The sequence below is a fragment of the Thunnus maccoyii genome, chromosome 6, assembly GCF_910596095.1.
Source record: "Thunnus maccoyii chromosome 6, fThuMac1.1, whole genome shotgun sequence".
In the NCBI taxonomy this organism is placed as follows: Eukaryota; Metazoa; Chordata; class Actinopteri; order Scombriformes; family Scombridae; genus Thunnus; species Thunnus maccoyii.
The window spans coordinates 26,010,161-26,036,938 of record NC_056538.1 but is presented as its reverse complement, the minus strand read 5'-3'; the positions used below and the strand labels follow the sequence as shown (position 1 = coordinate 26,036,938).

At 40.6% G+C, this 26,778-nt stretch overlaps 1 protein-coding gene across 1 annotated transcript in view; it reads right to left on the bottom strand.

Annotated features, from left to right (window-relative positions):
- The window catches only part of frem2b (FRAS1 related extracellular matrix 2b), a 60,991-nt gene that overhangs the window by 7,858 nt on the left and 26,355 nt on the right, over positions 1–26,778 (bottom strand). Inside the window, exons 3-16 of the mRNA XM_042414353.1 lie at positions 25,887–26,033; positions 21,966–22,196; positions 19,288–19,413; positions 18,580–18,831; positions 5,225–5,374; positions 4,124–4,333; positions 3,801–3,998; positions 3,531–3,695; positions 3,073–3,255; positions 2,851–2,981; positions 2,572–2,727; positions 1,977–2,280; positions 1,655–1,786; positions 1,089–1,420 (exon numbers count right to left, since the gene is read on the bottom strand). Coding sequence (XP_042270287.1) covers positions 1,089–1,420; positions 1,655–1,786; positions 1,977–2,280; positions 2,572–2,727; positions 2,851–2,981; positions 3,073–3,255; positions 3,531–3,695; positions 3,801–3,998; positions 4,124–4,333; positions 5,225–5,374; positions 18,580–18,831; positions 19,288–19,413; positions 21,966–22,196; positions 25,887–26,033 — 2,717 coding nt within the window. The remainder of the gene's footprint in view (positions 1–1,088; positions 1,421–1,654; positions 1,787–1,976; positions 2,281–2,571; positions 2,728–2,850; positions 2,982–3,072; positions 3,256–3,530; positions 3,696–3,800; positions 3,999–4,123; positions 4,334–5,224; positions 5,375–18,579; positions 18,832–19,287; positions 19,414–21,965; positions 22,197–25,886; positions 26,034–26,778) is intronic.

Genomic DNA, 26,778 nt, shown 5'->3' with positions numbered 1-26,778 from the left:
ATGTATATAATGAATACTCTTGTTTTTCTTAATTGTGACTGCTTTGTCCCTATGTAATGTGCTTATTTAAATGCATTTTTCTTTGTTTTTTTGGGTTTTTTAAATATTTTGTATGTCAATTCTTTTGTGTTTTTGCTGGATTTATGCTTTGTACATGATTATTGATTTTACACTTTTTACACTTTTTGTTAATGGTTGTCTTGGTTGTGTATATGCAGAGCACCACTGGAAATTTCCAGTGAAATTTCCCCTGCTAAAATAAAGGCTATCTATCTATCTATTAAATAAACCTGAAGACATGTAAAATAAGAAATTCCTATTATAATAACAAACCAATATACACTACACTCATATACCTTCAGAGCCTAAATATATTTGCAAGTGCTATAGGGCTTTAATTAATAATCCTCAGTAGGGAGCATAGAGGAGGTTTTCACCATGATGTGCCCCGTGTACTCTTTCGGCCCTCCTTTATCAACACTCTACCTTAATTAACTGCAATTCAACTAACAGTAGGTTTCCAAGGTGAATGCAAATGTTCGAGGCTTTGAGGCATGTGTGCAAGAGGACTGTGAGTGCTTAAACATCTCCCTCTTCAGCTCCACATATAACAGCTGCTGTTGCTAAGAGCACATTGTGCACATGGAAAAACAGACCAACAGATTTTTATGAGGCTGCTGGTAATTGACTTGCCACTTTGACAAGACAAATAACTGGTCCTACTGGGAGTTAAAGGAAGCAGGGTGTCGGGTTAGTCATTACTACGGATGTTGACATGGGTCTCCAGACAATAATGGATAACTCCTCTATAGGCTGGTATTTACTTAAGGATTTTTAAAGGAAAACCAAGTAGAAAAGCAAGGTTTTCATATGCCTGTAAATTATTAATTAGGATTGAAAATCCATGAGGATTTTGTAATGAAAATGGGCAAGACTTGTTATAGGACAAAGCAGATCAGTAACTGCTGAGTCCACATTCCTGCTCTCAAGGGGGTCTGCAGCTTTATTAACTGACTCCCCGCACCTTATGTCTAGAGATGACAAAAGGGGTCAGAGGTGAACTGAAGCTCAAAGGTGGGGCTCCTTACCTGTCCATCAGTCCCGATGTTGCCTCCACAATCACTGAGCAGCTCAGACATGTCATAGTAGCTGGTGAATTCCCACAAACAAGCCTCCAAGTTGAGGTTTCTGTAGAATCGTAGTGTACTGGATCCTCTGAGGGAAGTGCTGTATTGGTAAGGTGCCGTCTCACCAATCACTTCTGGATTTTTGGTGGCCTCAGTGAGGAAGCCGTAGCGAGTCTTGACTTCAGCATAGTCCAACAAATTGGAGCAGCGATGGTTGCCAACACGAGTACCATCAGGGCTCAGCGTGAGCTCGAAGTTAGATAAGGATCGGGTGGACACTACAGGCAGCATACCTGAGGGAGGATATATACATAGCGGTTAGTAAGTGGAAGTGAAAGAGTGTAAGATTATCAATTAAGGAAAAACTAACTGATGTAGCTTCTTATAAAAATAATTTGGTTGATGAGTTACATGGGATGAGATTTCCCAGCTCAGGAGGTGAGTCAAACCAACAACCTGTTGGATTCGAGATATTTTATTTAGTTAAGTAATATTTTCACTGGTGAAACTCTGCTGTTCTTATGTACCATCAATGTGAGGCATGGTGACAGTTAGCTTGATGAGGTTGGGGTGGTCTGTGTCTTCTGCTCCAGTGTACCGTAGCTTGGCAGAGAAAGGCTCAGCCCCCACTGTGCCTACAACACGAGGCTGGCACATTCCTGCAAACACACCGTGACAAACAAACATCAAACATTTAGTTTCTCTAAAAATCCACCACAAAAAATTATTTTATCTTTCAGTTTTCTGACAGAGCAAGTATGGCAAGTACTGCAGTGGGAGAAGAAAACATTGCCAGCAGCTGCTTATTGTGTCGAGTCATTTCCATGAGAGAGAATTAGCTGCACTCACCCTCATCCATGCTGATGGACACTATAGGGCTACTGAGCTCCAGACCTTCATCTCCATTAGAGTTCACAGCCCTTGCGGCACACTGGACCCTAGAACCAGGCTGGAAGTAGACTGAATCCAGAGTGATGAGCTTGGACGTGGTAAAGAAGGTATCAAAGTCAGCTTCCCTCATTGGGCTGGTGACACCGTCCGAGCCTGTCGGGGCGCTGACAAGCCAACGATAACGGGTCAGGGTATTGTTGATGTTCTCACTTACACAGATAGAACCTGTTTTGTCATAGTCTGGGTGCTTGGGGTTACAGGCCTGAGGAAAATGGAAAGGAAGAGAAAATATGCTTGTCAGTGAAATCCACGCTAAAATCACTGCTGCAGTTAAAGTTATTCTGTATAGTGCTGATGAGCCCTCAAGGCAGCTGATAATTGAGCAAAGTATGCACATCTATTAAATACTAAATATCTCATTGACAGTATTTACATGTTTTTAAACTGCACTTGTGAGACAAAAAGCTTCAGTAAATGAATCATTAGCAGAGTAAAGGACAAAAAATATGTTGCTAAGTATTTATTGGTCAGTTAATTATCGGTTGGGACATACAGTGACACAAATAACAGGGTATCCAGCCACAGGGAGAGAGTCCTTGGTCCTGTCGATGTCATCATAATGCAGCAGAGAAACCACTCTGGGCACCGAGGGGAAGGTGACATCCGCCATGCTGCTGGTCTCCTCAATATAGATTATAGCTTTGCTCATCTGTTGATTGACAAGGAAGGGCAATTAAGAGGATGTTAAAGTTGAATGATATTAATGTGACAGCCAGCCAGGTAGTTAAACATCTGACAGTTAAATTAAATGTTAATTTGGCTTAATTTTCACCTTTGTCTCTGCCACCATGTTCTCATCAGGCTTCAGGTGCACAGTGAATGCCTCCCTCATTTCTCTGACACCATCATATAAAATCTCTACCTCCACATAGTGCTCTGTGTCACCTTCTTTGAACACAATTTCTGCAGAGAAACAAAGAAATTTCACAGATATTTCTTCAGCACACTTCAGATTATTTCTGGCCTGATAAAAGCACAGTCTAGCAGCACTCACCCTCAGATATAGGATGGTAGTCCTCCCCAGAAGTAGCGGATCCGTCCTTGGTGTGAACTCGAACAACAGAAACTTTGGAGGTATCTCCAACACGCAGCACCAGGATCTTCACCACAGATACTTGGCCACTTTCCTTTGGTTCATTCACACTGAATTTGGTCTCCCCAAACTTAATAATGGACTCTGAGAAAGGATGGCATATAGTTGCTTGTAAACTGTAACTGTAACATTAGAGTATACCATGAATTAAAGCAACTGTGAGTGGAATTTTTCAAATATGTAGCCCCGCGTAGTAATTCATAAATAAGTGATGTGTTAGATGAACAGGCTAAAAGCAACACACAGACCACATAAATATTGTTTGATTTTACTCACAAACACAATGTAATTATGCACATAATTATGCACATAGTGCCTTTAAATAGAACAATTGTAAAACAACACATATATATACTTACTGTCTGCATCATCTTTTATCTTGATAAGTGTTTCATTCTGCCCCCCAATAGATGCTCCAAATGGAGATTCACTTTTGGGGCTTCCCAACACAAGACGTAGCTCCTCCTCCTCTTCATGTTCCGTGTCATCAACTAGCACCAGTACACAAGGCTTTTCAATCTCTCCTGAGAAAAAAGTAAAGGGAAAATATATTGAGCAAAATGTCCTTTTAATTAATTTAACCAAGTAAAGACAACAAAAGTAAGCAAACAGATATGTTACTATACAACCTGGTAAGAAGGTGATGATGGAGGCATCTGTGTTGGGTCTCTCATTGAAATCCATCATGACCTGGGCTGTCCCCTGCCTGCTGTAGCATCGTACTGTGGACTTATAGCTGATATCACCACTGCGGTATACAGTAGCCGAGATCTGCCCTGAGTTCTCATTGCCCACATACACAGCATCACGGAACTGGACCTTTGGCACTAGAACAACACAATTCAACCCATAAATCAACACCGTTAACAGTACAAATACCATGAATCACTAAATTTCACAAAATCACTAAACATTTGAATAAATTCAGATTATAACCAAGATATTCACGCACAGTCTGAAACAGAGTCGTTGATGAGGATGGTAGCCTTGTTCGGCTCCCCAAGGATCCCATTCATGGGCATCCGGAGTACCAGTTCAAACTTTTCTGGCCCCTCCAGCACCGGCTGGCCCAGGTCATCCAGGATGGCAACACGAAATGTCTGCATGGTGACCCCTGGTGCAAAGTCCAGATTCCGGCTGATCCCCACATAATCCACACCAGCTGCTCCACAAAACAATATAGGTCAAGCATGGAGTGCTTATGGAATATAGTGGACATAACACATATGGACAGTACTTTCTCTTATTTCAACAGCTGTTCTCATGTTACTTCATAATTCATTTGTGAATGTCAGGCAGAGAGCAAGATGAAAGGATATACCCCACGTGCTGACGAAATGACGCTTTCTATCTCATGGTCAATAGCCGTGAACAGTTGGAATTTGTTGCGTGATAAAAGGAGCGCTGCTAGAAACTGGATATCTCCCCAAGCGCAAACAGGTTATTCATTTGCCATTCTTTGAAGAGACTGGGTATTGAGAGCTCACCCTTTGCCCACAGGCTTTTCTCATGTACTTATGACCCAGTTATGTGAGTAAGTGTGGTCTTGCATTTCTATCACACTGCATATGATTAGATGCTAGTTATTTTTTTACTGTTATAAGGCAGGCAAGAGCAGAGATGTTAAGAATCTGTGCAAGGGGGAGAGGACTGCCTAGGGGCGGGAGATAATAGAGGTTGTAGGGAAAGCTTGAGGAGATAGTAACCAGACTTTAAGTCCAAAGCACTTACCAACGTGCACAACAATCGGACTGCATTCCTAAAGCTCTGTCCTCACTCAAACTACTATTATCCTCACAACACTGTGTATATCCAATACCTACAAGGCAATGGCCCAACAGAGAAGCACTGTCTTTTCAAACCTAAAACAATGTTTACATTCCCCAGGTCACCCACCCCATATATCCAGTGTTAACATTTCCTTGGACTCTTGAGCTCAGGAAAACAGAGTGACAGGGTGACGACTTAAGTCTATTGTTTTCTGTGGTTTACATTTCTCTAAGCACTAACTAGCTAAAGCTGTCAAAGAAAGGCGCCTCGCAGGGATACGTACCCTCAGCCGAGACAGGATCTGTCTTTCTGGAGCGCACTGTGACGGTTCCTCCTTTGGAAAGATCAGTTCCTGTCCTCCACACCTGCACTTCCACAAAGCCATCACTCTCATCCACGTGGTAGTCTGTGTTGCCAAAGTAGAAGACAGGAGCTGGAAAGAACAACAGAGGAAGAAATGAAGATTATGAGGAAAAGCGCACAGGAGGATGTAATCCATAATCATCTTTTACTTGTTTCACAACAGGATATTTGAATGCCTGGTGTAATTGCTGAGTTGAATCTGTAATAGCTAGCGTACTCTGTAAGATTACCACTGATTACAGGAGAAATTGAGGGAATGTTTCCATTGAAACACCAACAGGTAGCCAACTCTGTAATTGTAGCTCTTAAACAACACTTTCTAACTTCCTGGAATGATGTTTTGGGGGGATTTCTACATCTGCAAGTATTAAAAAAAACAAAAAGCAACCTGAAGGCAGAGCTGGTATTGATTTCCTAGTTTGGTCTAGATGAGCCTGTTGGTGTAGCTGACTTTGATAGTGATGGGTCTGAGAGGCAGACAGGAGGCTTGACAGGAGGTCTGGGGGATGTAGAGCTTGATGTGCCAGCCCAGGCCTGCCTGACTGCAATTAGTGTTTCTATGAGCTGAGATTCCACTGCAGCCAAACTCACCCACTGTTATTCGATTTAACCCTTTCAGAGCCTGTTTCCTCTCAACAATATACATGTCATGCTGCTTGTAAAATGGTTGCTTAAGGGCTTGGACCTCTGTGTATGTTCCCTTTGGGAGGTGCAGTCAGCTACTGAAGCACTGTATGAACTGCCATCACAAGGAGACTTTTTATGAACTTAAACTGCAGGAAGTCAGTCATAGTACATTATAGCAATACAGAAATAACCTGAGCAGTCAAAAGTTGAAACCAATCCAAAGAAGCAATTTTTATCTACGAAATGCACACATTCTTATAATTGATAAAATACATCATTTTTATGACTAATGGGAACAAGCTACTGATGAGCAGTTAAAACCTTGTTCTTTTGAGAGAAACTGTGACCAAATAATGAATAAATTAAGTGAATAGTGATGGCCATGGGCAAAGTTGTGGTTTCCATGACAATGGAGCTCAGTACCTACAAAGCTGTACTTCGCAGTTTCTCATCACACAGTGTGAGGCAAAAAGGAGAGTTGGGATGTGGACCTGAGTGATAAATTCACTGAACAAGAACAAATCCATACTGCTGTAACTCCTTGTACACACACAACTGTGTAGCCACTTCTGACTCCAACACCATCACCAAGTTTGCCAACGACACAGCTGTGGTGGGCTTGATCACAGATAACAATGAAAAGACCTACATGACGGAAGTAGAGGAGCTGACCCGCTGGTGTCAGGACAACAACCTACTCCTGAATGTCAGCTAGACTAAGGAGCTGATAGTGGACTTTAGGAAGAAGCAAGGAAGGAACTACACCTCCCTTAACATCAACAGGTCCTCGTTGGAGAGGGTGGACAGCTTCAAGTACCTTGGTGTCTACATCACCGAGGGCCTGACCTGGGCGCTGCATACTAATCAGTGGTGAGAAAGGCAAGGCAGAGACCTTTTCACCTCAGATGCTTGAAGAAATTCCAGGTGTCCCCTCAAATACTGAGGAATTTCTACCCCTGCACCATCAAGAGCCTACTAACAGGGAACATCACTGCCTGGTACGGAAACAGCACCACAAGGCCCTGCAAAGAATAGTTAGCTCGGCTGAACATACAATAGGCAGTGCTCTACCCTGCCTAAAGGATATTTACAACAGGTGCTGCAAGACTAAGGCTAGGAGAATCGTTAAGGATCCCAACCACCCATATAACAGCCTTTTCTCCCTGCTGTGGTTGGAAAGAGGGTACCGGATACACCAGACCAGCAGTGAGAGGCTGAAGAGCAAAATCTACCCCAAACCATACATCATATTTATTAATTACTAACCCTGTTTTATTTAAACTCTTTAATGCACAAATTGAAGGAACTGGCAGGATTATGTTTCACTGTGATTGTACCTTATTTGCTTACATGTGACAAATAAACTTGATTGATTGATTAATTAATTGATTATGTTATCTAATGAAACCAGAATAAAATAGCCGGGGAAAAAAAAAGATTAACTATATAAAACTGTCAGTCAACAGCGCTGCCAGGCACAATTACTGATCATAAAAAACACTGTTTATCATTTTGCACTATATAATTATTGTTCCAAGTAATGCAGCCTGAGATTATATTGAATACCATATTTTGAGGCAGCCTGCCTTGGCAGTAACATCCCTATATTAGATAAGACAAGATAAGACAAGTTCTAAAAGGGAAATAGTCTTTTTAGGCAAAGTCTTGGGAATTGTGGTTCTGAGAGCTGCAATCTGTGTGGTTGAAATAATATTACCCCTAAGTGCAAGCAAGGGACAAAAACCTTTATGCTTTAATCTGTCCTGAAAGCACAGCCAGAACAATGAGTGCTGCATCAAGAGGCTTGCAGCTGCCAGAATTTCTCCCCACAGAGAAACCAAACAAAGATGGTTTTGGCTGCCTGCACTAGGTCCCCAACATGAGGAGTAATCAGATCTACTAGCCTGAGGTTGGCAGCCAGGGACTCAGGCCCTGTTGTACTAGTCCAGTAATCAGATAAGGTTTGTGCAGCAGACAAACAGTGAGCTTCAAAGAGCTACGGCCCATTAACTGAAAGGTAAACCACTGGCTCCCGGGTTCCATCAGCCCAGCCAGTGGCAGCCTCCTACGCCTCCACACAGCACATGCAAGGTTACTTGGATATAAGTGGAGATGATCCGGATTTAGACCTACATATTATGTAAAATTATGTAAGATGTAAAAACTTTCATTTATTCAAAAACAACAAAGTTTCTTAATTTATAAGATTATATATTACTTACTTATAATACTTTTATTTGGGTTAGCATGAACTTTTAAAATCTCAAATAAATTTGGTTGGCAAATGGTTTGATGGTTCTTTGAAGTTATATAACAATGGAAATATTGATCAAAAAATAAACCACTGCTATGTTTCCTTCTTAGAAATAATAAATACAAAGCATAAGTCATAAATAATAGCACCTTTTATATATTAATTATGCCTGTCAATTTATTGTGAAATAACCCAGAATAAAAAAAGCTGCTGTTGCATACTGTACGTTTGAACATAAAATAAAGAAACAGGCACAAGGAGAGACACAGTCATCCCTGAGGGGACTGTTACACTCCAACTGACTGCTTGATTTCACTTGAACTTTGCATGACATTCCCACAGCGCTAAGTGGCTTCTCTAATGGTGAGATTCAATTGAGCCCTGGCAAATTCTCCTCTGCCCAATGCCTGCTCAAGAAATCTCTCTCCAGCACCAAAAAACATACATCAGAATCATCTACAACAACAAGCATCAACCATTGTGGGAAACACTGAAATGTTCAAAGCAGGCTCTGGATTGAGTGTCTTAAGACTGTCGATGCAAGTCAGCACCTCTCTGCTTAAGTACTTTGGACATCTGTTTATATCAGAATGACTGAGAATCCAGGTGAGACATAATGACAGGGTTTGTGGGTTCCCCCTGGATTCATCCCTATCCAGGATATACTGCACATGCACAGTACCCGCCCATCTTTAAAACAGCTCATAATCATACCTTTAGAACCAGAGCAAAATTTACAGGCAACTGACACAAGACTATAAATACATGAGTAGAGTCCTGCTGTACAAGTATTCTCATGTCTTACACCCCCAACCACCAAAACATTTTCCCGGATGCAGAGTCAATATCAAACAGCTATTACCTTTGCAAGAAAGGACACGTTTCTCTAAACCCATCTCAGGCAAGAGCCAGAGTGGAAACTGTACGGATGTGGCCATTTATGTGCAGATGGTCTGCCGCTGGGAAAATAGCAGGTATTCTGAGGATAGCTGTCCATGCTTGCTACCGTAGCATTCATGGACTGCTTGTAAACTTTACATGCCAAGTTGCCAGGAGATTTACTTTATGCAGAGAGAAGAGTATTCATAATTCATGTTCCTGCTGTAAAAAGTGGCAAACAGTCAGCATTAGCAGTATCTTGAGTCTATTTGTGCATCAGTGGAAGGCTTCAGTGTGTGTGTGTGTCTGCGTGTGTGGTGATGTGAGGCAGACAGAAACAAGGGTATGACAGTACATTAGGCGAGTGTTTAGATTTCCCTATTATGTATAAAACAACAACAAGATATAACCTCTTGCACACATGCACACACAGTTTCGCGCTAATTACCATACTCCCTTTTTATGATTTAGTGACCTTGTCAATTAGTACCTCCTCTTGTTGTTTACTTTTTCCTTCAAAGCTGTGCTTCGCTGTCATTTAGATTCTGCGTGTCATTCCTTTTGTGCCCTTACTTGTTATTTGGATTTTAATTGATTGCTCTTCTCTATTGTTTGTTTTTCAATTAGATTTTTGTACCTCTTTGCAATCTCCAATTTAGTTGTTTCTGTCATTGCTCACATCTACATTGCAGTGTGTACAGTGTGTGACTCCTCAGATAGCATGGCTGAGTAGGGGTCCCCAGGGGGAGGAATGAGCCTCAATCTCCATTCCCCCCAATCTCTGTGTAATGTGTATGGTTTGCTGCATGGTAATTTATCAATTTAGGAATATATGACATGTAAGCACAGTACTAAAATAATTAAAAAACAATTAAGGTCTAAACTGCACAGGGACACTCCAAGCACTCACAGCATTTCAAGATTAGAAAATAGAGTGGGAACCACCTTAAGGGCCATATCAACTGAGATGGTCAGTTGATATTGTGGTTTAATGGTGTATATTCTCAAAAAAAAAAAGTCCAATTAATAAAATGACTACAAACCTGCCTGGGGAGCCAGAGCAGTCTGCTATACAAGAGTCAACAGGTGAATCTTTGCGCCTGAGTTGGAAGAGCTTTGTTAGGTCACCGTTAACAAGGGTTGTTGCAAGGGTTCACACTATCCCTCAGAGGCAGCAGCGCCGGAACGAGTTTTGAAGTGGGGGTCATCCAGCTTTGGATAATAGCCTAGTGAAATTTTTCACATCAACTTCCTTTCAGTCTCAGCCTAGCCCACCGCTTTTGTGCAACTAAAAGATGTTAAGAAATGCATTCCCTCTTCTCATCAGGGTGTTTCCAGTTCAAAATGGTAGCAGCTTTTTTTCTTTTAGCACAGTAGTCCGCCAACAAGCAGCTAAAAAGGTTCCTGGCTCCTGTTGATACAGACCCTTATGTTCACTTTGAGAACTGTTACACTGTAACCACTCATCCAACCAACCAGTCAATAGGTTTTTTTTGATATGGTTCGAAAGAGAACCAAAATTCATGCCCTGTTAAAACTTTAGTCTTTACATCCAATATGCCTACTAACATACAAACAGACAGCACCGCAACAGAGTGAGGTTTAGTCCCCTAGGCCTATTTTCTTAAGTATTGAGTGCACCTATCACTCCCAAAGCAAAAGCTATTTAACACTTGTGTCCAAGTCATCAGTCTTTGTGGATGTGCAGGAAAAGCATTTTGTTAAGCTGTTTCTCTGTTATTGTAGATCGGATGTAGCGGAGATCCTCCCCTTGCTGAACAGACAACCTGAACAACCAGCAGGGCAGAAAGTGCGGCAAGCAGACAATGATCCCTCACCACCTTGGCATCCGTGTAGACTACCAATTGTGTTTGTTGGAGCGTCTGGACAATCTTGAAATGCAGCAGCTGGAAACTGAACCTGAATACTGTAACTTTGTGCTACCTTTTTTTATTCGCATTCATGATGTAGAAATTTCCATCTTTCATTTTTAATCATTTTCTCTAGTTAGGTGATATCACTACATATACCATGAGAACATAGAAATGTATCATCTGTCAGCAATTCTGGTATACTGTTTATACTGAGGGAACTACTCCTTTAATATATGCACATGATTTAACCCATCTACCAACTTTTTTTCTGAATATTTTTATGTCTGAGATCAGTTGCCAACAAAGCTCTCTCGGAGCCACAAATATCAATTCATATGACATGTAAGAGTCTGCTGGTTTCATTTCAAATAAATCCGATTTTAATTATACCCTCTCAGGGGGTGAAGGTGTGCTAATTAGTCAAATTAATGTTTTGGTTGGAAAGAAAACATGTCTTCTCTTCCATGGCACAGGCCTGCAAAACTGGTTATTGGTGCAGTAAACTTGACTGTAAAATCTATAAACATTCTCAATTTAGATTCCCATAAATTTAAAATCAGATCCTTGGCAGACAATATGAGCTCCACCTCCTACTGCACTTGTGTGGTTTCTTGCACGAGCTTGTACCTAGGTGGCCAAGACTCTGTGCTTGCAGGGAGCAGGAAGTGCACACACTGGTGCCCTGCGGCTTCTAATTTCATCATATTGTTATTGCTACTCTGGTTTGCTGGCTTGCTAACATGATTTTTTTTTTGCTGATATCAGTAGTGTGAGTTTCTATCTGCTGAAAGCTCTCCTGGGGAGCTCCAGCATAGACCTCTCACAGGCAGGGACAGGTGTTCGGCCAGGCACCAATTCCCTCCTCCCATGTACAACACCCACTGGGCAACAACTCCTACAAAAGACATGACAAAGAAGGATGTGATGCCCCCATTTGCCTCTCTTCCATATACTGGAGCAGAATTCAGAAAAGGAACCTGGATTACAAACTTAAATTGAATACCTAGGAAGAATAGGTGAACTGAAAGTGCATATAAGTCTGCTGCAGTCTTTCTATTCTTTTCTACTCAGACAGGAGATTGGTCTTGTTCTTCTCTCCTCAGAGCTATTTACCATTTACCCCTCCATCAGTGCTCAAGCCATTTCATTATCACCTCCTTCAGGGAGATATGAAGACTTGACACCACCGTCTTTGTTCCCGCTCTTCACATTCCATTTATTCAGCGGATGCTGGCAACCTAAACACCTCCAGCACCTAATCCAAATTATACTTTGGAGGTGTTGCTGCACCATCTTCACACATATTGTGTGTGCGTGTCTGTGTTCGTTTCTTTGTGTGTGTCTCAGGTGTTTGTGTCATTATAAAAAGGAGCGAAGTTGCTGGACAATAGTTCCAGGCATTGTTTCTATGTCACACTGAATGTCTTGAAAACAGTAAGAAACAGATTTTGAGAGGAACAATAAAACGCATACAAAGGATCTGTCTACAAAAGAATGCTGTATTTTTTCCCTTATAATCATGCTGTACAGGGGCACCCATGTGAGTTTGGTGCTTTCTGACAACTGATATGCATAAGAAGATTATGATTGTCACTCAGCCACATTGGCAAAGCCCAAGGCTATAACATGATTACAGATAAAGCAGGAATAAACAGACTGTTAACGCTGGTTGTCAGTCTGCGTTAATCCCATGATGCACTGAGTCCTCTTTTCTCCTGTTTATGTGTGATAATACATTGAGGACCTCTAATTTAGGCAAAGCCATGCCAAGAAGTCTCATGTCTGTAGAGCGAAAACATTTCTTATGTATATTTTATAATGAATGTACTTTTCAGGCTACAATAAATGATTGAAAACAGATTATTCAACAGCCTGATCCTCTATAAAGCAAGGGACAATCTTAAAATAGAGTGTGCCTTCCACAACTCTATGAAATAGAAGTAATGCATGCACATGAACATGAACATGCCGACAGGGAACTGTGCCCCACTAAAGGAGTACTTTTCTAAACCATTAACTCTTTGCCTTTGTCCTTCTGAGCCGACTTCCAAAGCAAACATCAAGTTGGCGTATCTTATCTTATGTCATACTTCCTAACATTTATGTGCTTTATTTGTCATCCTCCCTGTTTTTCAAACATCCCTGACCCTCATCCAAAACATAAATTACAAGGGATAGTACTGCATATGACTGAGTCAGACAGTCATAGACATGAATCAATAATGTCTCCAACCCATGAGCTCTCTCTGGCAGTTTAATATGACTTGCACCGTTAGAGTCAGAGCCATTTATAAAGACTGTGACGCTGTTTCGAAATTTAGCCACAGTGATGAAACATTTCTTTTCAAAGCACACTGAATGCCATCAAGACCGACTGTTGAACATCCTATTAAAACGTGTGTGTCTCTACAGCTGTCTTGGAAGTCTGGAGTCAATACCCAGGAGCAGCGGAGGCCAAAAGGCCCTGTGCTCACTCTCAGGTTACACCGGACGCTGCTACAGTGAGAAAACATTCCAATCATGTACCCTCCTCCTTCCTCAAGCAGGTCAAACAAATCCACTTGAAGTGTGTCTGCCTCGAGTCCCAAAGGAATAAGAGGGGAAAATAACCTGTTACACAGTCTGAAAACTGCTGCTGCAGGAGCCTCTAAGACAACACCTCTTTACCACAGGTTCACGGACAAATGATTCACGTCCTTAGCAGAGATTCACGTCCTTAGCAGAGATTCATCTCCTTAGCAGAGATTCATGTCCTTAGCAGAGATCTTGACCAGAATTTGATAAAAAAATATTCGATGTGTAAATACATTTCTTGGGAGGAGAAATAAAACTTTAAATATTTCAGTATTACTAAATCAATGAAGGTTCTCATTACTTCATGTGGTTATTTTAGCAGCATGCTGAGGGAAATGGTGCAAACACCAGGTAAACCATCACTGACCAAAATCAACATATTTTGTTTCAGGCTGGGCTATTATCTAGTCAGCTAGCTATGAGTGCTACACGATACAGATGAACAAAAACAGGATATGGATCTACTTTCCAGCTTCAAGGACAAACACAGGCAAGGTTGAGCATAAGTGAGCTATTTTGAAATTTTAATTTATGAAGTCTTCAGCAGCATGTACAGTACTAGGCTATGGAGTGGTCTCCTACAACAGGAAGACTAGTTTTAAGTAATTTGAGCAGTTAGAGAAGATTAAATTATATCTCTATGAAACTAATTTACTTCAGTTACATTCAAAAATCTACTCTTTTCGCACTGGCCATGATTTTCTGACTGCTTAAACCAAGCAATTAGATAATGGAACGCTGAATTAAATAGTGTGTCATCACCCCAATTATCTATCTTCAAATAGGTTTTGGGAAAAGGAAAAAAAAAGACAGTTCCACAATCATGCCGGGTTATTCAGCTCCAGTGTTGCCTGCCTGCGATCACAGAGTTTGACTTCACAGCAGTGCTTCCGGAGATCGTCAGAGCGATAGGCAACTCAGGAATGGACGTCAGGTGTTGGGGAACAAAGAGGCGTCAGGAAGATATGGGAGACTATCAGCCCTCCAGTCTGAGCCTGCAGATACGAGATAAAGGCTTCGCCCACAGGAAGGAGGCTCACACACTCAAACGCTTTCTACCGGAGACATTGCCAGACAAGCACAAACATACACAGGAAAAAAAAACACACACATTTCACATGCACACCAACATGTTTGCTCTCTGTCTACCCACCTGTCTACCTGTCTGAATAAGGGCCCTATTTTCCTGAAATAGGGCATAGGCGCAGATCCAAGTCTTAATTCCTGAAGCATGGCCCATGTAGTATGTATTTTTTTTCAATTTTCCTGACCATCAGCATTGGTGCAACCCAGGCTTAGCCATGTGCAATGTGGATGAGAGACTGAATACATTATTAGTGGGAGAAATACAGAATCAGCAGGTGGAATCAGCAGGTGGAATCAGTGCGAGCTACAGTAATGACCAATCACATGAGAACCCTTCATCTCCTTTAAACGCAGCAACAGGTGAAACGGGGGAGAGAGGCTGAGTCAGAGAGAGAAAAGAGTTCACCTCTGTGAAGCATCAGAAGTTAAAAAATACAAATTCAATACAAACATTAATATACATCGATCCAAACTATGCTGACAAGGGTAGACTGGAAATAAAGCTGAGGTCTCATGATGCTTATTTTGTGCAAACAATTAATAAAGGACAATTGATATATTTAAACTCTGCAGTTCAGTTCCTCCTCTGCATATTTGAAAGTCCTCATTTCTGTTTTTAAGTATATATAATATCCTTAAATAAATACAGAATTGGGTTTGGAAATTTGCTGGTTAGTGTTTCAAAAGTGCACAAGTTCTATCACTGTTTTGTCGAAATATTTAAATAATGAATGAAGGTATCCACACTGTGCCAGCTGTGCGTGAAGTGAACAGGATTTAGTTTAAACCTTTTTTAAAATGGGCTCATGAACATGTTTTATTTGTTCACGGCATACAGGATGTTGATGTTTGCCTACTCTGTTTAGGAAGCAGCGCGCATGGCTCAAGACCTGCGGTTGTTAGAGGCTGTTTCACACACTCGTTATCACGGATACACGTCCATGCACAGAACTGTATGGAGCAAATCTTGTCGTAGTCTGTAGTACAGAGTCATAGCGAGATTTTTTTTTTTTTTTGCATTCCCTTGCAATACATTTTGCGCTCTCTCACTATACATTTTGATTTCTCTCGCAATATTTTTGGCGTTATTTCGCAAGACTTTTCTTCTTCCATTCCTTCGGAGCCATTTCTGTTTATTTCCGCTCAGCTGCTCCCAGCGCTGTGCCCCAGTATGGCTTGATTATGAAAGAGCTGGATCCCGGAGGGGTTTCACTGAGGAAAAAGAGACATCTACAGAGGCGGAATTATTTCTCAAAGGGACCAAATTTCATCTGGCATATTGACTCTTATGATAAACTCAAGCCTTTTTCGACCTCTGGAGATGTCTCCTTTTCCTCAGTGAAACTCCTCTGGGATCCAGCTCTTTCATAATCAAGCAAACATCCTCTTTTCTTACTAGTAGGCCATACTCTCTACATTTAGAATACATCCATCTGTATCCGTGCAGTTGTCCCAACAGCATCCTGCAGATTACCATACTGCTTTCTTCTGGACAGCCCTTTTGATCTAAGGATTTGTTTAAGTTTATTTTCACTAATTACATAACCATGCCTATTGAGCTGTAGTACTATATCAGCATATTTAATGCCCAGTTCAAAGTAAAATTCAATGAGCTGATCCATACTGGGGAGCTGCTAGGAGCAGCTGAGCGGAAATAGATATATGGCTCAGAAGGACTGGAAGCGGAAAAGTATTGCGAGGTAATGCGAGAGTATTACAAGAGAACGCTACATTTATTGCGATGGAAAACATATTGCAAGGGAGATCAAAAAAAAAAATCTCACTGTGACCCTTGTATAATTCCAGTGAATACTTTCCAGTGAGAAACACGCCATCTTCACTTACAGACCCACCCTTGAGTCCAAGTGGACATTTGTGCCAGATGTAGTGAAATTCCCACCAGGCGTTCCTGAGATATCGCGTTCACAAGAATGGGATGGACGTGAAGTCACAGTGACCTTGACCTTTGACCTTTGACCACCAAAATCTAATCAGTTCATCCTTGAGTCCAAGTGGATGTTTGTGCCAAATTTGAAGAAATTCCCTCAAGGCGTTCCTGAGATATCACGTTCACAAGAATGGGATGGACGGACAACCTGAAAACATAATGCCTCAGGCCACAGCAGTTGCCGGAGGCATAATAAAAATGTCTGGACAGATTTGAAGGAGCTCAGGACGTATCCTGAGAACAGCCACGTTAGTTCAAATTATTATTTTTTTATTTGGAATCTGTGATTGTGTTAGAAAATACAGAACATCAATTACCGTAGATCCTGACTTAAATTGTCGCCATGTTGGAAGATGTAACTAATTAATGAAGTAACCTATGCTGCGCCATCCAAAATAAAATGATGCACAGTCCCTCTCTCAAATCAGAGACAGTAGATGAAACACACGTATCATTCCAGCTGCTATGTGATGACTACAGATGTTTAATAAACATGGAAAAGATCCGACATTCTACAAGTTGTTATGGGAAACTCACTCATCCAACAGAACATATAACAGATTCTCATGTCAATCTGCAGTAGATGAAAAAGTGTGTAGCAAACTGAAAGGGGCAAAACTTAACATAAATTAAAGGTGTTTTATAATTTTGGAGACGTCTGTGTGCTTGTGCCTCTGCCAACTGAAGCCACGAAAATTGCCCTGTGTCTGCGTTTGTGATAAGAGGTGGTCTGAGCACGGTATATCGCAAACGCAATTTCATGCCAAAATGAGCACCAAAATGGCACTGTGCCGCCTAATCTGCATAAACACAGCCTCAGCTGCGCTTCTCCTCCCGCTCCTTGTGCGCTCCTTTGTTGCCAGGATATAACCAAACAGACACAGACGCAAAAACATAGACTTGCGCCTGAGGAAAATTGCATAAAAACTACGTCTACTCTGGCGCTGGCCTTGCGCCAGCAGTAAAACGGGGCACTAAGTCTCCTTGGATCAATTTATGCAGCTAAAATATAAAATGTTTGCAATATTGCAACTTACAGTTTTTACTTTTTATAACCAATGTCCATCCAGTACATGTATAAAATAAGAGATTGCACAAATACAGTAACACCTCCAACGAACTCAGATAAAAGCGCTTCTAGCCATGAAACAAATTCACGCCGCCTTTTCTTGAGGTCTGGATCAGAAATTAAAAATCTTAAGAAGTGAAAGAAAAAAAGCACAAAAAGCCTTGTCTATGCGCCTCAAAGTGATTCAATAATCAAAACCCCTTTATGTCATATATAATTCTCTATGTAGATTTGTTATGAAGTGTCCATATAGAACTCACCATTGTTTCATGTATGAATCGCTTAATTGGTTGCAGCCTAAATCTAGAAGGCAATTTCACTGGGTTCGGTTCATCTTCAAAAGTATTTACTTGAATTGTCCTTCCTATTTGAAACCGTTTTTTTGCTTCCATGTAGATCTTCATATCCACTCAGACATATGCAATATCCCTTTTTTTTTCTGCCAAGAATTTTCAAAGAAGTTGGACGCAGGTCATTCCAAAACAAAGCTCCATCCAACTGGAATAATCTTCCTCTTTCCGCGGCTATTTTCTCATCTTAAAACAAACTGTTAATGCTTTTAATTTGTGTGTACTTTCAATCTTCAGTTTATTTGTGCTACAAATAAACTGAAGACCAACTGCTTTAATTGCTGATTATGCTGATGTAATTGATTTATCATCTAGGTTACTGTATCAAATTTTTCATGCTGCGGGCTGGGGGTGAGAGAGGGTGGGTGAGCTGTCTGTATCTGTGTATTTGTAGTGTATGTTTGTTATGTAATGCTGATTTCGTTTGTATGTGTTTCATAATTTTGTATTTGTGTCTATAGGATCCCCTTTGAAAATAAGATGCTACATCTCAAGGAGCTATCCTTTCAATAAATTCAAATTCAAAGGCCTTTAATCCTGTGTACCTGCACAGACTCCTTGACACTATATTGCATTCCATTTCACACTTGATGACTGGTGAAATGCGATCTTACCGTCATCCATATCGGGTATGATGGTGATTCTGGCTGTGGGGAACTCTGAGCTCAGACGGCCCCCCATGGGCATGCTGAGGGTGACATTGAAGCTTTCCTCGTCTTCATACAGGGAATCATCAATGATCACAACTCGGCAGGATTTCTCCACCTCTCCCTTGTAGAAGCGCAGGATGCTGTGATGGTCCTCAGGCCTGGAGATGTAATCAGAGTAGGACAGTACTGTGGTGGGGACTGTGCCTGTGGCTGAAACTGAGTGGACAGAAAACAGAATTGAAGAGAGCGGTTAAATCAAGTTCAATCTGGACTTGCACTGTATCATTTATGGAAACATTTTGATCCAACATGGAACTTCTTTTCCCTTCACTCTCTTTTCTATTTTTAAAGGTTACATCATGTGTTTCTCTACTGTCACCTTGCACCTACTTTTTGATTTGCAAGAATAAAACTTTCTTTCAAACACTGAGCAGTCAAAATCATGCAAAATGTCTTTTTGCTTCATTCACCATTTGCTACTTCAGCCACAGTCTGGATCCAATTTCAAAGAAGAAAGCTGATCAGAATGTATGGTAAGTATTGAGGTGAGAGGAGCACTAGGAATAACTATCACTTCTTTCCTGTTACTCTTTGTCACGTAAATTCATCAAATCTGTTCCTAAAAAATACACACAGTTTACAGCTTTACAGTTTAAACAGCCGTTGTTTTACCTTGCTGGGTGTAACAGATGACCATGAGCTCCTGAGTGACATCTCCACTCCTACGCACAGGGATAAGCAGCTCACCAATGTCCTCTTCTATGTTGTACACAGCTGATGGAATGAACACTGTTGACTCTGTATCGGAGGAAAATCAAACATCAATATATCAGATCATAGCTTTGACAAAATGTGTCAAATATTATTTGCTTTGAATACCATAGTGTTAAATCTTATCTGACTTTTGGTTTCTGTGTATAATCAGTTCTCTGGCAAATTACATTACTCATTACAGCTCTGCTGATGGTGCTTTCATCATATTTGATCAAAAACCAATATCTACTGTTTATTCATCAACAGCAAATATTCCAATCTATAGTTAGCTAACACTAATACACAGCATAACAAAGAAAAAGACAGCACTGGTTATTGACCCAGTAAGTGATACAGATGGATGTGGAAAATGTTATCCATAAGATAATGCTGTTTAAGAAGGAGGTCAAGAATTCCTTAGAGGATTATAAATATATATAGTCTCACACAGCTGTTTTCATTTAAGAAGTCTACTGTTAATTGTCTGCATAAAATGGCTAGAATAAAAAGGTGTGTTCATTCGGTTTTCAAGCAGAGACACGTTAAAACCATTACTGTTTTTACTCAACAGTTTTACTGGCAGCTCTCCATCTCTTTGTCTCCTTCCTTCTCTAAGCTTTACACGGCAATCAGAAAGGTAATGAGTTTGCGATATTTCAACCATGAAATCTACAGAGCTCAGAGAGAAGCTTTGTATCCTTCTTAGTGAGCTTCATGGTCACACACATTAACAAGGGCTCGGTTAGTCAACAGTACTTGACCTGTCCTTTCCCATCCTGAACACAATGCAAACAGTTGCACAGGATAATATGGCTACTCTCGGCTTCTTGTTTCTAACACTTAGCTGTTTCCAGTCTGAGCCACTTTAGTCAGCCTTGTCTGAAAAAATATATTTTTCACCATTGTACGGTGGCAGCTCCTGCGCCATACAATTTCTCTGCTTGCAGTAAAATAAGCAAAAAATACATTTTTATAAGCCTTCTGAGTTTATCTGACCTTGAAATATGTTTAAACTTTAGAAACCATAAACTGTTTCCTGATATGATAATAGACATATGGCTACAGAAAGACAATGTCTGCTCAAGGCATAACTACAGTAAACAGAAATAGAACTTCACATCTTGCAGAGAGATAGCTGACAGTTTTATTGATTTCCCTCCAGAGACTGATATTTTGTGAAACAAAATTCTAACTGAGCATATTAATTAGCATAAATTGTTGGCAGCAAATTCTTCCTTTTCACTCAATGAAGCCCTATGGGAGGGGAGAAGTATTCTCCATATTTATATTACACAGTTCTCTATCTCAGCTCTATAAAGCTGTTTTTCAGAAACACCACTCATCTGTTCTAGTAGAGCTTCTCCCATATTTACATTATGATAATTTCACATGTAAGGGAAGTCAGCGTGGTTAACTCCATATTCATTTGACCTTGTTTATCTACGGAGAGAAAATACTGCCGTTAAAAGTGGTTTGCTTTTTACTCATTGTGTATTTTCATCAAGCTGGGCTCAAGACATTAATTCCTCTCAGTTTTCAGTCTTCATGTGAATTAATCTTGTACTTAAAATATTATGTGCTCTGATGCCCTCAGGCAGATGGACAGAAACATTTCCCCGATCAATGCCCAAAATATGAAACAGCGGGTGTGAGGACGAAAGTATTCCTAAACTGAACTCTCTACTGCTAGAAAAAAGACCCACCTTCAGATACTCTTACAGTGATTTGTAAAATTCTGTGCATTCCTTGGGATGTAGCCTACTTTTATGACTTGTCCATCATTTTAGTGTAGTGTCAGAAAAGGGATATGCACTGTACTATGTATTTGTTGCTGGCAATCAAAGTGGCAAACTAGTTTGTCAATGTGTGTCGATCATTGAAGCTGCATCCCTTTTTCAAAATATAACTGATATCTTTGTCTTCTACAATGGATGTCTGTCTATGTAACTGTTGAACATCTGTGTAAAATGGGGGATCGCTCTTTGATCCAAGACATGTGACATCAAACGCTCACTAATGTTTCAAATGGCTGAAAAATGTTGCTGTCAAACTCCATTGTAGCTCCACTTGTAATACCTGGGTGTGTTACACCTTTAGATTATAGTTTTTAGGGTGGAATTTATTTAAAAGGAACCTATTATGCTTTTCTTTATTTTCTGTCCTATATATGATGTTACAATTTTGGATGTTCATATTAAGGGTGGCCAAAGTTTCAAATACTGAAGTTAACCCCTCCTGTTATTTAGTCATTTAAAAGCTTTTAATATGAAGCAGTAAAGCACAAAATGTTGGGATTTCATCAGCGGTAACTTAATACAACTCTGATATGGCTGCCCCTCAGCAAGCTTCTGGAAAGCTGGCCAATCAGAGCAGAGTGGGCTCATCAGGAGGGGGGGGCTTAAAGAGACAGGAGCTAAGACTGCCTGTTTTAGACAGAAGCTGCACTGAGGGGCTGCATAAAGGGCAAGTATAAGCTGAAATTGAGCATAATACATACCCTTTAACTTCACTAAAAATCTGTGCAATCCTCATTTTATATAAGAGTAATATATGAGAGTGTTGTGGGAGTGATGCTAACAAGTGAAATCATCACTGACCATCATCAGGGTCCAGGATCTCCACAGTAGCAACCTCTGGAAATTCAAGGGCTGCCATCACAGGCTCAGACAGAACGATCTGGAAGGTCTCTGACACCTCGTACTCATTATCCGACAGGATCCGGACCTTCCAGGTGGCCGTGGTCTGGCCTGGATTGAACTGCACCTGTTTCTGAGATTTCCCCCGGAAATCTTTGTCCTTTTCTGCAGTTCCATCCTTGGTGCCAATACCTCAAGAAGGAAAGAGGAAAAAGCAGATTATCAAAACAAATCCTCAAAACCTGTGAAAATTGCATACATCAGCCAATTATAATGAACTGGTACTTGCAACTTTGAACATAAATTTTTCATAATTATCTTTGAATAAACAAATGGTGTTTTCTAGCATTCTGTGAATCTTAATAGTGGTATAACGGGATGATTTTTAAATGATCTTATCAATAAAAAGATACATTTAATCTTTTGTTTTTCCATCTCTTATGAAACCAAGAAAATGTCACACCCCAGTTGGTCTAACCCTTCAATATATGCCAATCTATTGGTTGCAGTTTCCCACCCCGAGTGTTTCAAATGGCCATGGTGGGAATAAAGCCAATTATCCCTCATGTCAGTTTGGTCTCAGCGGCAGTGGCTGGAGGCTGACTTGTGTTGTATGACCTTCAGCATGTGAGCTGTTTGATGGGGCCTACAGTTACTATTGTTGTGACACTGGCAGGATTCCTGTTGAGCATGAGCACTAGAGCCGGTGAAATGTCACACAGCCTCTCCATTGTCTTTGCTAACTGGCCACACAATACGCAGCAGGAGTGTGGCAGTAAATAGAAAGAACATGGCTGCACAAGGCAATCTTGCTGGCTGCCACAAATGTAGAAAACAAGAAATTACTGAGGAGAAAAACTGGAAAGTTGCATCAGGACTACACACAAGATCTTCAATAGACAACAGATTGAGAAATGCATGAGTTTGGGTTTTTGAGAAAATTACCATTCTGTTCTTTGATCAAAATAAAAAGTGAGCTTTGATATGCAAGTGTGGACAGAAGGAAAAAGGCCCTTGCCCATATGTGCTGAGATAAAATGGTCAAGCTCAATGGAGCTTGAAAAATCAGCAGTCTTCAAAGCTGGGAGAGGAGAGAGTATAATTTGCTCCTAACTCTATCTCCTACGCAGTGCCTGGATTGGATGGCCCTCATCACAGCAGTCACTCTGAGGCTGAGTGCCACCTGCACTGTGCACATTGACCAGTGAAGCAGCAGACCGCCAGTGGGCTCCTCTGATCAGTATTCACTCAGGCAGGGCTGGGCAGGAGGAGATATCTCCAGTCTTCATGAGGAGGCACTGGCCTGAGCTCAGTCGCTCATCGCAACACTGAGGCAGATGGGTGGCTTGAATTGTCAGGCTGTTCTGGCAGCCTGTTTATGCTGCTTAATCAAAACCATTTTTGTTGTTTTTGCTCTCTTGTCCTCACTGCAGCAGAAGGAAACTACAAATGATGATACTATCTTACTGGGACGGGATATTGGTTGTTAGTGCACCTGCAGTGAAAATGCTGCAGACAGGTTTTTGAAGTATGTATGATAAAATATGTCCAAAATAATAATTTCTTAGGTAACATGTTTCAAACTAAAACCATACAGTGTTTCCCCAACCGTTGCCTTGGAGGGGTAGCCCCCCCCCCCCACCGAACAGGACCCCCTGCTGCCATGAAAGAAACAAGATATTTTATTTTTGTTAAATAAATAACACACACACACACACCCTTCTCCCAAAAAGCAGTCAGCCTAAAGGAAAAATTGCCATAGTTAATTATTAAAGCCTGCCATATAATTGTGTTGCTTTCAGGAGCTTTGGATATGGTTGTGTTACAGCTGAAACACGGCAGAAAAAGGGCAAGAGGTTTGACAGGCGTATTACAATAGTCATTAATGTAATGGTATGTAAAAAATAGTATTCTGTTGAATCATTCGGTTAGGTCTGCAAATGTTTTACTTGGTTGGAAGTTAAAGAAGTATTTCCATGGCTTTTTGATAAGACTGACAAAAAGAGAGCAGTGTGATGTATAATCAAAGAATCACTGCCTGAGGATGTAAACATGTGCTCACTTACTGTAATGAGAAATGGACAACATAAAGGGTTTCACATTTGTATTTGGAAAGAGAATCTTTATTGCTATTGGTACTTTTTGTCAAATCAAAATGGTTCTGGTTGGACGTCTGGAATCTAAATTACACATTCCTTTATGTGCTTTCTATCACTAGCAGGGAGACGTACGTCATCCTCCCTCATTCATCATCATTTCCCTGCATTCTGCCTCAATCAGAAAAAAAACTGCACTTTTGAAAAGCTATGGTATGGATTTGAAAGCATGCAACAGTAATTTCTGACATTATAAAAATGCAAGACATTTTTTCTCTGGGCACTGAACCCAGAGTGCATCCGAAGTTCAAAGTAGCGCTTCTTTAATTTATAATATAACCATTAATAAAACAGTAGTGATGCTCCAGAAAATCAAAACAAGGAACAATTATTTGATTATGGCTCCTTATACAAGATATATTATTTTGTTGTTTAATATTAATTTGCAAAGAGATCACTTCGGGGTCATCACACAGGCATTTCAGTTGATTTCTCATTTTCCGTTTCTTTTGTTGTTGCACCTTATCAGTGTGAACAATAAAATCTAAGTGCATTATATATAATCGTAAAGTTATTTACTTCTTACTGTGAATTCTTGTCATCTATATCTGCCTGCAGTATATGATGATCTGCCAAAGGATTTATATTTTTTTTATTTCACTGAGACACTGAGAGTAGATATACTCTGCAGTGTGAGGCATTATAAAGGTCAGCAAAATTTGCATATCACCTCAGAGATGTTTCATTACTTAGAAGCCCTGGGGCATACAAAGAGAAAGACGACAGTACAATAAATGATCCTACAGGATTTGACCTTTAACATCAAGCCATTTTAATTACACCTCATTTTTACAGACATAGTAAATGGCAGCACTAAAAAGGGCCATTGGTGCCAATAGTAAGAATTCCTGCCACTCATAAACTCAAATACAGCAGCTCGTTTTTTTTTTAACAGTGTTAACAGTTATTGTTCGTTTAGTTCCGGCCATTAAATTGCCTTGACTAACATTTGGAGTGGCGCTTTTCTGAGGCTACCAACTTCGGGTGACCTTTCTCATGTGCACATGCACTCTCTAGGGGATTGTCATGCACTATTGTGTGATTGGTACGTAAATACTGGCTGGAGGAGAAGGGTTAGAGGTCATGACCCGTGTGACCCGAAAGGGTGCCTGGGTCAGCCCTAGGGATGTACTATATCAGAGAGAGTGTGTGTGTGTGTTTAGTTGTCTATCAACATGCAGGCCTCTGGCACTCTGCTTTAAGCAAACACACAGTATGTGTTCTAAAATGTAAAAAAGGCAGATAAAAATGGTCTTTTGTCAAGGGGCTTTGTTTTTCATCGCTTTGTCTGTTACTTAACAAGGTAACTAAAAAGAATCAGCAGATTGAGCAAGTTAGGCCACAAACGAGTGAGTTTGTGGTGTGGAACCAGGAATTCTTTAAGGATTTCACAGCAACATGAACACATTTGTTTATTTTCTTAAGATCTACTGTGCTTACTTGAATGAAAAAAAAAAAGGCAAATGGTGGCATATGGCATTTTTATTGTTTCTTAATTTATTTGGTTTGTATTATTTATTTATTTTTGTGTTTTAAAAATAGTTATGTATTATATTTATTTAGGCTATTTATTATGTATATTTTGGTGCAGATCTGGGTCCAAATCAAGATTAAACCTTATCTCTCTTAAAACAGAAATGTAAGAAATAATAATGAGTATTCTACGTCACATTGGATTGGATCATTAACATAAGTGACTTGATGAAAACAGAAAGTATCTGCTTACTAACGAACGAAGTCTCCCCCAGGTAGCCCCGACGTTTTAGCACCACCTCCAGGAACTTGACCTCTTCATCCACCACGTAGTGTTCCTTCTCTAAAGAGATCCAAGCCCAGTTGAGACGGAACTGCTGGTCCCTCAGTTTGTTGCCTCCTGCAGTTAAAACAGTTAATACAGTTAAAACTCACCATACAGCATGGGGAAAACACAAAATCAAATAGCCTAACTGGGCTTTAATAAACCAAAACATGTTTTGAATATTAGCATATTTATTTGTCTCTGGGATGGTACAGCAGTTTTGGATAACCCTTATTAGAAGTATTTCTTGGATACCTTCAGGACTTGACTTTGAGACTCCTAGCCAGCACACAGTGGGAGGTATGAGGGGTGCACAGCCCTTATGCAAAAGGAATAGGGTTTGTGCCGTCTAATTGCTTCATTTCTAATTAAGATAAAAGGTGTCTGTTTCCTGTCTGAACTGGGTTATTTTATCCTTGCCTTTTGAAGTTGGATTCAAAGGCAGAGGCTACAGTCCTGGAGGGCATCACTGCTACCGTTTGACCATAAAGAGTCAAAGCAGCGCACATACACAGGCATCAAATACAGCCAGATACACAAACACTGATAAAAAGAAAAAATGTGCAAACACATACACACACACTGACTCATACAGAAACCACAGCAGACTTTAATGATGTCATTTCTAGAGCTCTGGCTAACAGTCTAAATAATTATTCATTGGTTCCTAAAAATCCGCATGCATCCACCGGCCCACACAGAGCTGCTGCCTGCTGCCATAGTGGATGAAGATGGTGAGATCCAGTTGACTGAGCCGCTAAACATCTGGCAGCTTTGAAAGTGGTGGAATAAAAGTGAAACTGCCGGGAGGGTGCAGGGA